Source organism: Triturus cristatus, chromosome 11 (assembly GCF_964204655.1).
Source record: "Triturus cristatus chromosome 11, aTriCri1.1, whole genome shotgun sequence".
NCBI lineage: Eukaryota > Metazoa > Chordata > Amphibia > Caudata > Salamandridae > Triturus > Triturus cristatus.
In genome coordinates, this window is record NC_140594.1 from 187331429 (window position 1) to 187345200 (window position 13772).

Sequence of the window (13772 nt, forward strand, 5' to 3'; positions counted from 1 at the left end):
ATAAACATGTCTGCATACATGTTTTCAGATTGGCTAGGTTCCATTAAAAATAACTTACTTTGTGGTAACAATTATCTTGCAATAGGCAGAAAAGAGATCACAGGGATAGAGATCAGCTGACAAACTTTGTGTGAAGGGTGAAAAATGAGAAATATAAAAAACAATGAAGTCGACAATCCCTATGGACAATACTAGTAAATATACACTATTTCCACTAGTGAGCTTTATTTAATAAGTATTGATACATTTCTCCCTTTAATCACCTTACAGTTTCGTATCCTTCCAGGCCTTAAACGTTATATCATAGCCATAAATCATAAAGTGCATATTAAGGTTTACACAATCATAAGGTATTAGAGAAACATGATTTATATTTTTACCTATACACATTTTAAATATGGAAATATTCCATTTCCGAAGATGCTCTAACTAATGACGATAAACCCAAAAACATGAACAAGGTTGCATCTAGAGTACATACGATCAAAGAATAGAAAAGAGAAACATAAAAAACGTGTCTGAGGAGCAGACACTGTAAAGGTTTACTGTGCTGAGCACAAACCACAAAAGAACGGGCAATGATGATAATGCCAACATAAATTTTGACCATTACCTCAGCAATGGTTGCAGAACCTCGTGGGATGACTGATCTTCTCGTTTATGTATAAAAATTGAGAGTTTTCCATCCACTGCCTCGCTTTCTTCTCCTAAATCTTTGTCTCCTTTTAGGGAATTTTTTGGACTCGATTTAGATAAAGCTGTATCAGGTTCAGAAGCAGTTGGAGATAAAACGGTCTGACACCCTTTAGCAAAGAAGAAAGCATGATAATTATGTTAGTAAAAAAACAACAAAAATTCAAGACACCTTAATGGCTAGCTAACAGATCAAACTTGTTATCAAAGTTTTATCATTTCAAAATATTTTATTTGAGACATAATAAACATCGAAACTTCAGTACATGGTTAAGCATATAAATACATGGTTGATAAAAGTAATTAAGACACGTTGCATTGCATAGATTAAGTATCAGTTAGAGATACATTCCTATCTGACTTATAAAGAGATTGAGTTTGAGTGCCTCATAGTAAGAAGCAAGGGTTAAAGTGAGAAATGAAAAAGATGATAAACTGGTAGAGACTAGACCTAGCCGCAGATCCCTTACCTTTGAATTTTCGAAGTGTCAGACCGGATCTGGTAGATTATTTGTGAGCAGTATCCTTGCATGCCGGTAGGCTGCGTTGTTCGGCTCGGGGTGCGTCGTCTGCATCGTTTGCACTGGAAAAGACGAACGCAGCACGTATATATGCGCCACCTATGCGTGCTGACATCAGTTTCTTTTCATTACTTTCCACGACAGAAGCGCAGTGCCATGAAGAACACTGACCACTGATGTGAAAAAGTATAGCCCTGTAAGGGAACAGCGCTGTCCCTAGAAATTTGTTCGCAGAGCAGGAAGTATGGGTGGGTCATAAGGAATCTGCTGCTAGGTATAGTCTCTACCCGGTAAGGCATTACCAGAGGTAAGAAACTTGTTCATCTGATAGAGACTTCTAGCCACAGATCCCTTACCTTTGAATAGATACCCAAGCAATACCATCCTAACTGGTGGGCCTATAGATCAATTTCAAACAAGGAAGTCCTGCAGGACCGAACAGGCACAGTGCACATCCCTACAGATCGAACTGTCCAGACAATAAAGTTTGGTGAACATGTGCACAGAAGCCCATGTTTCTGCCTGGCAGATGTCCAGGACCAGAACTCTGCGAACTAACACAGTGGTCGCAGCTTTAGCTCTGATGGAATGAGCTCTCAAACCTCCAGGAGGTTACTTCTTGGCCAATACGCAGCAGATTTCAATGCCCAGCATGACCCATCTGGAGATGGCCCACTTCCGCAAAGCCTGGCCTTTCTTCACACCAACATACAACACAAAGAGTTGGCCGTCCACCTGGATCTCTCGTGTGCGGTCAAGGTAGAACGACAACGCTCTTTTTGGGTCCAGACGGTGGAGTGGCTCCGCTTCTTTAGAGGGATGTGAAGAAGCATAAGGTAGGCAGAGTGATGGATTGGCCTACGTGGAATGGGGTAACCACTTTGTCAGGATAGACTGATAAGTAAGGCGGCATAGATTACAAGGCCTGCAGCTCACTTTCCCTATGGGCGGATGTAGTAGCCACAAGGAAGGCTTTAATCATCAGAAGCATGAGGGGAAAATTATGGAGAGGCTCGAAAGGAGCACACATCAAGAAAGTTAACACCAGATTAAGGTTCCACTGAGGCATGATAAATGGTGAAGGAGAGATTAGATGAATAAGACTTTTTAGAAACCTATGTACAATAGGGGATTTGAACAGAGAGAATTGGTCAGGCAGCCACAAAAAGGCAGAAAGAGCAGACAGTTATCCCTTAAGAGTGCAGACAGCAGAGCCTTTCTAGGCAAGAGAAAGACTGAAGGGAAAAACATCAAAAAGGGGGGCAGAAATGGGATCAATGTATTTTTCTGCACGCCATGCCACACATTTTTACTAACAAAAGGTGTATACCGTCTTGGTGGAGGGGCGCCTGACTGCCAAATGGCACCACTCAATCCCCACACAAGAAGGCAGAGACTGGACAGTTTCAGGTGAAGGATCCTTCTCTGCTGCTGCAACAGACGATCTTCCCAGAGGGGCAGCCGGATCGATGGACATGCTCAGTAGCTCAGAATACCACACAGTCCGTGCCCAATCCGGAGCAACAAGGATGACTTGGGCCTGGCCGTTCTTGATCTTCATGAGAACTCTGGGAAGGAGTGATATGTGCAGAGAAGCGCATAAGAGTCCTGTGCTTCCCTTGAGATGAAAAGCATCTCCAAGCGAGATCCGCCTTGGAAACTCCAACGCGCAAAACTGTTGACACTGCACATTCTCGGCAGAGGTAAACTGATCTAACCAAGGCTCATCGCACTGTTGAAAGACATCCTGCACCACCCACTGTTGAAAGACATCCTGCACCACCTCCAGTTGGAGAGGTCACTCGAAAGCCGCTAGGTATCGACGGCTGAGATTATCAACTCTGGCATTTAGAGAGCCTGCCAGGTGTTGAACCAGGATTTGAATGCCAGTCGGATTGCATGGAACTCCAGCAGGTCGATGTGGAGTCCAGATTTTGCTGGCACCTCTGCCAGATGGCCCACCCGTCCCAGGAGTGACGCATCAGTCACTACTGTGAGATCTGGATGGGGAAGGGAGAGGGGTCGGCCTCTGACCCAATCGCAGTTTGTGAGCAACCACTGCAGATCTTTCACAGTACCCTTTGAGTTCCGGACCATTTCGGAAAGGTTCCCTGATGCTGTGCCCATTGAAACTTCAGGTTCTGCTGCAGAGCCCACATATGCCATCAGGCATGAGTTACTAGTACGATGCAGGAGGCCACGAGTCCCAACAGCCTCAGAGTCTGCCACATCAACATCCAGGATATCATAGCCTGATTATCCTGGACTCACCACTCTGGAGGATAAGCCTGAAACTGCACTCTGTCCAGATTAGTTCCAATGAAAGGGATCCTCTGAGAGGGAGTCAGGTGTGACTTCGGCATGTTGATAGTGAGCCCCAGAGAGTGCAGAAGGTTTGCTGTATTCTGGAGATGTGAGAAGACAGTCTGGGGTGAGCCCGCCTTCAACAGACAGAAGTCGAAATAGGGAAAGACTAGCACCCCTGATCTCTGCAACCACCACCATCACCTTGGTGAACAGCTGAGGGGTGCTGGTAATGCCAAAAGGGAGCACAGTGAACTGAAAGTGCTCGTGGCCCACCGTGAACGGCAGGTAACGCCGGTGGGCAGGCAAGACGGGAATGTGGAAATAAGCGCCCTGCAAGTCCAACACTACCATCCAGTCTCCTGGGTCAAGGGCAGACAGGACCTTAGCTAACATGAGCTTTTCAAATTTCTCCTCCTTGAGGAAGTAGTTTAGGGCCTGTAGGTCTAGGATAAGACGGAGGCCTCTGCCCTTTTGGGGTCCAGAAAGTAGCGGGAATAGCAACCACAACCTACTTCTGGCAGAAGCACCCGCTCTATGGCTCCCTTGGCCAAGAGAGCTGTGACTTAATTGCGGAGAAGGGATAAAGGATCCTCCGTCAGCCGATCGAGAGATGGCGGCACAGAGGGGCTGCCACAAAGGAGAAGGAGTAGCCCCTTTGGACGATTTGCAAAACCTACCTGTCCAATATAAGGGACTGCCAGTGGGGCAGGTAGTGGGGAATCCTGCTGCCAACTGCATACTCATGCTCATAATGGTGCAGATTATGAAGGTTAGGAGGCTGCTGCTGCTGGGGTGGGTGGGCGGTTGAAGGTTGACCAGACCGCTGGCTGCCTGGCCCATGAGGTCTGTGGGTACCACACTATCGGCAAGCAGAAGCAAGGTAGCATGAGCGGCTTAGTCGCTGGGAGGGAATTGGTGCAGCTTAAAGCCCCTTCTGTAGCCATGAAAAGAAGCCTGTGGGTTACGTGGGGCCATAGAAAGGCCCAAGAACCTAGCCATAGCCTAATTGTCCTTGAAGTGATTTAGCACCAAATCCATCTGATCTCTGAATAGACAGGTGCCATCAAAGGGTATATCCATAAGAAAGGATTGGACAACCCCCAAGAAGCCAGCAGTCCTCAACCAGGCGTGGCGCCTCAAGGCCAACGTTGACGAAACTGCCCTGCCCAGAGAGTTGGTAATGTCAAGTCCACAATTGAAAGTGAGCTTCGCTGCATCTCTTATCGACAACAGCCTGACAGTACAGTTGGCAGCACCTGCACAACCGTGTCCCACAGAGCGTGGGAATAACGGCCAAAAAGCATGCGGTATTCACGAATTGCAATGCCAAGCTGACGGAAGAAAACATCTTCCCCAAAGAATCCAGCCTCTTGGATTCCCTATCCGTGGGAGCGGTAGGGAATGCACCTTGGGATGTCGAAGCTTGGAACACCAACCTCTCTGGGGTAGGGTTTTGGGTGAGGAAGTTTGGGTCTCCTGGGGAAGGGAGTTGGGCGATCCTCCTATTCACAGGAGCCCCTGTGTGGGGTGTGGCCCAAGTCCCCAAAAGAACATCAGTGAGGGAGTCACTGAATGGGAGCAGCAGTTCTGAGGGGATGAATCTCGGGTGCAGCACCTCAGTCAAGATGTTAGTCACCGAGGGCAACTGAAGGTCGAGGACCGCAGCTGCCCTCAGCACAACCAAAGCATAAGAACCTCCCTTCTCTGTAACCACGGTAGGGGTAAAAGCATACAGGTATCTGGAAAAGTATCAAGTCCGCTGGCTTGATCAAGTTTCTCACACATGTCCATGTTAGGGTTTTCTTCATATGGCTGGTATTAGTCAGGGTCCAGCAACTCCTCCCATTCCTCATTGAGTCCTAACCCAAGGGAATAGGGCTCAGGCTCTGATCTATGAGGCAAGGCTCCTGTTGACGCTGGATACAGCATCAGGCCATGCCCCTCTGGCTCAGTAATGGAGTCAGGGATCAGAATGGGAATGGCACCACCAGTGGGCGCTGGGACCGTCGGCATAGAGACTTGTGTCGGGGGAGGTCGAGATGGTACTACCAGTGCCGGTCCGGATCCGGGAACAGATCCTTGGGGCCCAACTGGAGACTGAGCCGCCAGCACAGAACCAAATGGGGCCTCTTCTGTGCCAGCAGGGTCGGCCTGCCCAAAATTCACATGGCCTAGTAAACCTTTTAGTTGTGTGGGTAACGCTCCGGCTCCCAGAAAGTCGGGGAGGCGCAGAGTCGGCCCAGGTTCTACGGGGGAGCCAGGCCTTGAATGATTACGCTTCCTTATCGGATGAGAAGTCAAAGACCTTTTTGACGATGATGAGTTGTCGTGTTGAGATTTACCCGAATGTCCTAAGGATTTGGAGTGGAATGAGGATCTCGGACTCCACGACCACTAACGGGACCTTCTCATTGACCAGGACCTCGAGTGTTACGGCGTAGCCTGCTGAGCTGCCATGAGTTTGAGGGACGGCTTCTGCGAGACCTTAGGATTCATAGCACACCAGTCGGATAACGACTTAGGGTTGTGATCGCGCTCAAGACACCACAGGCATACAAGATGAGGATCTGTCACCGACGTACGAGTTACTTACCTTCGGTAATGATGTATCTGTTGGAGACATTGTCTAGCCGCAGATTCCTTAACTTAGAATATCCCCAGGCACCAGACTGGATCCGGATTTGTTTTTGCAGCAGCAGTACCTCTGCGTGCCAGGGGACGGCGCCACACGACCCTGCACTGACATCGTCCATGTACGTGACGTCAGCGAGGTCATATAAGTCGCTCCCAACGCACTGACGTCAGTTTTCTTCGGAGACACTTTTCCGCAACACAACGCGGAGCCACCAACAAAAAAACTGTGAAAGTATGGGAACAGTGTGCGAGGGATGACAATCCGTGAATAAAGAAGGAGGATGGTGCAAGACACCATCATAAAAGGCAGAATTAGACACTGCCTACATACAAGTAAAAAAGCTGTGAGAAAGAACCCCGCAAGCTAAGCGAAGACGCTTCCCAAGTGCAATCAGGGAAGAGTATCTCAACAGACAGAAATAGACTGTGATTACCATGCAGAACAACAGACAGAAATAGACTGTCACTACCATGTAGAACTGTGTCGTCTAGCAAGAACGGAGCACAGAGAGAACAACAGTCCACCGCAGGTAGGTATGAAAAGACTGGCACTGCCCCTATAGTAATGGAGGTCTGAAACAGAGGTCAACAGATTTTCAAAGAATATGACTGTAGAGGTGACCGGAACCCTGAGCCAATAGAGAAGGCGGGAGGGAGGGAAGGCAGCAGGAAAAGAGAAGAAAATGAAGATGAATCTCCTGGTGAAGGTTAATCAAAAGGCCTCAGTATACAGGTAAGAAACATTTGAGAGGGAGTCAGCTGTATTATGGTAACAGAAACCCCTGAGAGGGAGACAGCTGTATTATGGCAGATCTCAAAGGGACGCAACAATGTGAGCACCCCTGAGAGAAAAACCAATGCCAACTGTAAAAGGGGCCAACGGAGAACCCCACTTGGCAAGGTCCTCGCAGAATGGGGAGGCTGGGTGGGCGTTAAGGAATCTGTGGCTAGACAACGTCTCGACCAGATAAATCGTTACTGAAGGTAAGTAACTCGTACATCTGATAGAGATATCTAGACGCAGATTCCTTAACTTAGAATAGAAACCACAGCCATACCCCAAAGGGGAGGTGGGTCTGCGATAGAACATCAGAAGGCATCAAGCATTTGAGCAGGCAACAGAGTGATGGACAATGGGGAAGGCTGTGGCGGAACAGCCAGACAGCAACTCAAAGAGCTCGAAAGAGCAAAAGATAACGGAATGGAAGATATCCCGAAAATGCCATAATGGTGCTACACCATACTTGTATAAGCATGAGAGGTTGAAACAGCACCAGCGATATAAGGAAGAAGGACCATTTTCAGCCTAATGGCGCACTATGTCAGCACCGACCAAAGATTGAAGAGATGCAACCAGAGCCTACCAGGCAAGCCCACGGAAGGCAGGCCGGAGAGGCTACAGCCAAGAACCAAAGGTCAAGAGATAGAAATGAGCAACGTTTTTAGAATTGCAGGCGGAGACAATTAACACGCCAAGTGCACACCCAGTCCCAAAAGGGGAACAGGGGCGAACAGTAAGAATCTTAAGCACGCTGATGTAGGCCACCACAGAAACATGTGCAGAGGAAACAACTACAGAGACCATGAGGTGGTGTAGCTAAAATAAGCATAAGGCTGCCCGACCAGGCAGCGGTAAGACCAAGGTGAGAACCAACACACGAATACAGATATGCAGCATGGAGATCTAGGACGACTGACATTAGAAGAGCCGTCCCGCATGCCCAGCTGATACAATAGCACAGCCGAAGGAAGATGCAGCAGAGGCACCAAAGTACTAAGGCGTAGAAACGGAGGTATAATCGCAGAAGTTCCGACTACACCCTCCGACTGGAAGGAAGAGAGAATCGTTCAGTAGGTGAACACGAAGAAGGGAGCAGTGTAAAACTGGGGAACCACCACAGTAAGCGGAACGCAAAAAGGGGTCTTATTGGTAATGCCGCATGCATCACTGGAAAGGTCTTTGAAACATGGAGACTCCGGACCAGACCACGACGGAAGCTGCCTTTAAAGCGTGATGAACATCCCGAAAACCTCCGAAGGAGGAGAATGAAGCAAATAAGCAAGATGACCAATGACGTATAGAAGATGATGCCAAGGCATAACATTGAGCACCGTAGAACGGCAGATAAGAGCACCAGGGGACGCCTAGAGGCCAAAGGAACTCTTAGGCCCGGTTGACATAAACAGAGCTACATAATAGCAAACAAGTACCCCACACGGAGTATGCACACACCAACAACGAGGAACACGTTTATTAAGGCAAGTCACAGTCAGAGGAACAACCTATGGAATACTGCCACAGTAGGTTAACCGCCAGTTCAAAACGCATAATGTATCCAAAGGATGGTAAATGAAAGGGTAATCACATCCGACTATGCGAAAGGAAGACCTCAGGCTTACTATCAGCCTAAAACACATAACGACGCATCAAAATGATGCTAAATGAAACACAAGCCTAAAGGGGAGGGGTCGATAGCCCGCAAGGAGGCGCTGAACAGCCGAGTCGGCGTGTGCATCAAACAATAAAACACCATCAAAGGGGAAATCAACAAGACTCTCCCGGATATTTTCGGGGAAGACGGTATCCCGTAACCAAACAAGGCGCCGCAAGGCGACTGAACCAGCCATAGCACGGCCTAAGGAATCAGCAGTATCCAAGGCGGAGCGGATAGTAAACTCAGAAAGGTCACGGCCATCCCGGAGAAGATGAAGTAGGTCAACACGAGCACCTTCAGTGCTGGTGGAGAGTAAAGACTCTGCAGAGTCCCACAGGGCAGAGTTAGCCAGAGCCAGGACACACACCGTATTTAGTGACCGTAGTGCAGCACTAGTGGAGGCAAAGATGTTCCGAACCCATGACTCAAGCCATCTGGACTCCCGGGAGGGAGGAAGCAATAGCCGGGGCAAGGAAGGGAAGGCAGTTTGCAAAACAAACCCCTGCACGTCGGGATGCACAAATAAGAAGACCGGATCATGTGGAGCAGGACGGTGGCGGTGCAAGACTGAACGAGCCATCGGATCACCGGAAGCTGGCCAAACCCAGGTACCCAAAAGGGCATCATAAAGAGAAGCTTCAAAGGGCAGAAGCGGCTCCACATTTCCTGACCCACGGTGAAGGACATCAAGTAAAGGGTCCACAGACAAGGGCGCCGAAGGCGGTTGCATGTTCAAAATCCGAGAGGCCAAAGGGATCACTCTGAGGAAAGCTGCATCAGCCTCGGTAGCCCTCCGAGGAGGGGATAGTAGCTCATCAGTAGGAGAGGGCTGTAAGCTAACCCTCCCAAGACAGTGAGGGGGAGACCAATGCCCAACTGAGGGGAGTCCCATTGACGAATGGGGGTCCTGATGATGCTCTTGAGGAGGCAAGGATCCACATACTCTAAGGGAGGCACAGGCAAGAATACATCCGGCGTCGCCGGGCGTAAGAGCGACGCCAAACTCTCTCCGGACGCTTCCGGAGAAGAGTCAACAACCGAGCGTCGATGCGGCACCAAAACTACTTTAGTAGGCGTCGATCGAGCTTTGTACGGCGCCGAATCGACTCCATCCAGCGTCGAGTCGGCTCCGTCTGGCGCCGAATCCACGACAAGTCCTACTTCCGAAGAACGAGAAGGCGCTGGAGTCGGGGAGGCAAGCCTCCGGCGCCGCACCGGCGCAGCCTGAGCCTCAACCAGAACAGGCTCCGACTCCAGAGAAAGAAGCGAGGCAGAGTCGGGGAGGCGAGTCTACAATGCCGGCACGGCGCCGGTGCCGGCTCCGGACAGGCGGCCGCTGGCCGAGAAGGCCGAGGCGTGCATAAAGCGAAGCTTTGAGCACCAGCAACCATCTGTGACACCACAGGGAGCCCCAAGGGACTATGCAGCGCGGCAGGGCTGCAATGGGTTGTAGAGGGGGACCCAGCCAGGCCGTGCCCTGACAATGCCACATCTCTGACATCCCTGGAGGGCAAGGGCACATTCGACGCCGGGGGCGAAACCACCGGCGAGTCCATCGGGGACCCCACAGCTAGCGGAGGCCCCGAGGACGCCCCCGGGACAGGAGAGGACCCAAGGGAGGCCTGCAAAGCCATGGCATAAGCCTCCATTTGGGCCCGGATAGGGCGGATAGAGGGGGGACGACTTTCGAGAGCGCACGTCCGGAATATTCCGGGAGCAGTGCCCCTGACAACAGATGAAGGTGAGGTCGAGGACCTCGGCGACAAGCGCCGCGACTTACCAAGAAGTGGTGAACGACGGCCCCGGGCCCGAGAGGGCGATCGACTGCGGAACTGCATTGAAGAGGTCGTGGGACAAGATGTCTCCGACCGAGACAGCCGTGCCGAAAGAAGCTTCATCCGGCGCTCCCGCCTGGAGTTCGGCTTGAGGTGTTGGTAGGCATCGCAGTCCGTGGAGTCGTGGTGCTCACCCAGACACCACATACAGATAAGATGCGGGTCCGTCGCAGACATTTACCGCGAACAGGAAGTACAGGATTTAAAGCCAGAGGACATCGCACACTGTTCCAGACACGAAGCGTCGAAAAAGGGCCTGAAAACAGGCCAGAGGAACTGCTCACTCCGGATCCGCGTTGCACGCGGAAAAGAAGTAAACTGACGTCAGCGCACCGGGAGGGACTTATATGACCTCGCTGACGTCACGTACGTGTACAACGTCAGGGCAGGGTCGTGTGGCGCCGTCCCCCGGCGCGCAGAGGTGCTGCTGCTGCAAAACAAATTCCGGATCCAGCCTGGCACCTGGGGATATTCTAAGTTAAGGAATCTGCAGCTAGATGTCTCTATCAGATATCAGTCAATGATAGGCAACAAAAAGGTCTTGAAACCACCTTTCCTGAAGACCTCTGTGCCACATGAGGAGGGAAAAAAACCTCAAAAAGAGTGGTCAAAAAGTCAAACATTTACAGTCAAACAGTGACTGGAGGGGAGCTCTTCTCCGATCAGCGCTGGCTGGTGTGGAAAGAAAATAACTGACATTAGCCTGCCAAGGTGGCACCTATATAGGTGCCTCGGATGCCATTGCCAGTGCAAATGAGGTTTGCGGAGCCAAACAATGCCACCTACCGGAATGCAGGGGGTACTGCTCATGAAAATACTTCTGGATCTAGTCCGATACCTGGTAAATTCAAAAGTAAAGAATCTGCAACTAGAAGTCTTTATCAGATAAAAAGAATAAAAAGACGGGAAGGAGAGGAAGTAAAGGCAATTATTTGGGGGTTAAGATGTATGAACTCAAAAAAGGTTGCTTTACAGAGGTTTTGCTTCTAAAGAACAGTAATCAGAGTTTTTTTTAAAACATATATATGTCTAGCTTAGACCATAGTCGTTTACAGGCACTGGCACTAAGGCTGCTGCTACTATGAATATTATTATCAGCGCTTCTGATAAAGAGGACCCAGGCCCGTCATGTATGATAGGAGATATTTTACCGGTTTGAGAGAATAGTTTCAATATCAAAAGTAAGTAACAGATCTTGGGTAAAAATCCTAAATACTAGGTTTTGGGTTAGGTTTCATAGTCATTGTTGGCCTAAAGTGAAAGATATGGGATTTAGAGTAAGATTGGGGTTGAAAACTTCATTTATTGTAGATTCTATTCTCACCAGTATGAACAGATGTGTGCAGTAAAGCAAAAGATTAAATGGTCTAGGTCATCCTGCGATTCGTTACAGTGACAGCAGAGATTGGAGTCTTGATAGACCAAGTCCAATAAGGTGCAAGCTAGTGTAATTTTACTAAAGACCAAAAGAATCTATGTTTTGTACAGTACTTACAATGGTAAGGTAGTGGGGATCTTCCTCATGAACAGAGCGATTTTTAGCAGGTAGATAGTGAGGGCGGAGGTATTTTGCAAATGGTACAACAATCAATCCATTTTTGCTGTATAAATGCATTGATTCGGGTAATATACTTGTCTAGGAGCTTATGTATTAGATGAGATGTGACCCTTATTTGCTATAAATTCAAGGAACTTAATGCAGTCTGAGGTATGAGTTTCTCCAATTTTTCTGAATGCAACTTTAAGGTTTAGAAAATTGTATAATACGGATAAGGAAAGATGACATTTTTCTGCTAACATAGCAAAGAAAACCTTGTTTTTAGTAGAGCCAAGATCTCTGACCAGCACAATATAATACAATTTTTCATAATTTGAGTCTATTTTGATGCACGGATTAAGCTAAATCAATGAGATATCAGACTGTCTCCTTTTATTTTTTATACATTTGTTGACGGGTTTAATGGCTGTTTCTCTATCCTTTATGATTGCGAAGATGTTCAGCATAAGTATGCTCAATAAGGAGAGAGGTTTGACCAGGTCAGCCTCATTATACTCAAGGGGGACGGCATAGAGTCCTTATTTAGCTACCAAGTGGGTCCTGTAGAAAGAAAAGCTGTTTCGTAATTGGTAACATTTGGAACCCCCAAAACACTTTTTAGTTTGCAAAGGGACATTCTAGCTTTTTAATCTTACCAAATAAATGTAGAAATTTAAAGTTTTTATGGATTTGTGGAAAGATACTGAGAAATTAATTCACTGGAAGCCTTACAAAGACAAACCTTTATCTTGAGGGGTATCAGCATTTTAACTGTGTCTATGTGTCCTCACCATGTGATATATGGGCGACTAGGCCTCTATTAGATTTTTTAATTTTGATCGGTAGGGTATTTTCAATGTAAGATCCTGTTTCATCAATGTGCTCCTTGATTTAAATTATGAAATATTTTAGACACAAAGGCTGCCATTTCAGATTAGGTTAGTAAGCAATGTGGGGGAGGCAAAATGCATTTAGAGGGATAATTTCTATCTTTTCACCGGTTAGAAAATCTCCCGATACTTTTCAATAGTGATTAATGTGACAATATCTGGAAACACAGCTTCAGCATTGCTTACAGTGATTAGGACATTGTCAGCGTACGCCTCCAGTTTTTGTCTTCGTGAAGGAAAAGGAATGCCCTTTAAGGTAGAATTATTTCTTAAGTTGTGGACTAAAGGTTCAATACTAAGAATTAATAATACAGGGGGAAAAGGGCCAACCTTGTGTGGCCCCCTGTGAAAGATACAATCTCTTGCTATCTGACCATTTATTTTGATACGGCCCAATGGTTTATCATACGAGGAACTGGCTCTGCAAGTGAATTGTGTACTTAACTTAGCTTTTCCCTAAACAGTATTTAATAATGCCCGAGGTACCTCGAAAAAAGCCTTTTCCAAATCCAGAGCCGTGTCCATGGAGAAGGAGGTTAACTATTTGGCCTTTCTGATTGCATGACTGAAAGTTTGTATTTTGTCTGGAGCTAGTTTACTTTTTATGGAGGGAGTTTGAGATGGATGTATCACAGTGGGCAGAATTTTCTTAAAATATAAAAGCTAGTATTTCTGTATTTATTTTGTGTTCACCACTGAGATTGGGCTATGCGTTTTGTGTTTTGAGGGATCTTTGCCTTCCTTGCAGATAACCACAATATGTGCCTTCGGACAAGTACCAACATTTTTTCCTTATGTCTCAAAATAAACAACTCTGCAAGATGAGGTAGTAACACATCTTGGTAGACCTTATTAAAGGTTGCTTGGAAGCCCCAGGGGCCAAGGGTCTTTCTACATTTGGGGGATTTGATGGCTCTTAA

At 47.8% G+C, this 13772-nt stretch overlaps 1 protein-coding gene across 2 annotated transcripts in view; it reads right to left on the minus strand.

Moving 5' to 3' along the window:
• HECTD4 (HECT domain E3 ubiquitin protein ligase 4) overlaps positions 1-13772 on the minus strand; it is a 2430065-nt gene that overhangs the window by 1677580 nt on the left and 738713 nt on the right. For both annotated transcript variants that reach the window (XM_085634374.1, XM_085634373.1), the window contains exon 39: positions 614-803. In XM_085634374.1, coding sequence (XP_085490500.1) covers positions 614-803 — 190 coding nt within the window. The remainder of the gene's footprint in view (positions 1-613; positions 804-13772) is intronic.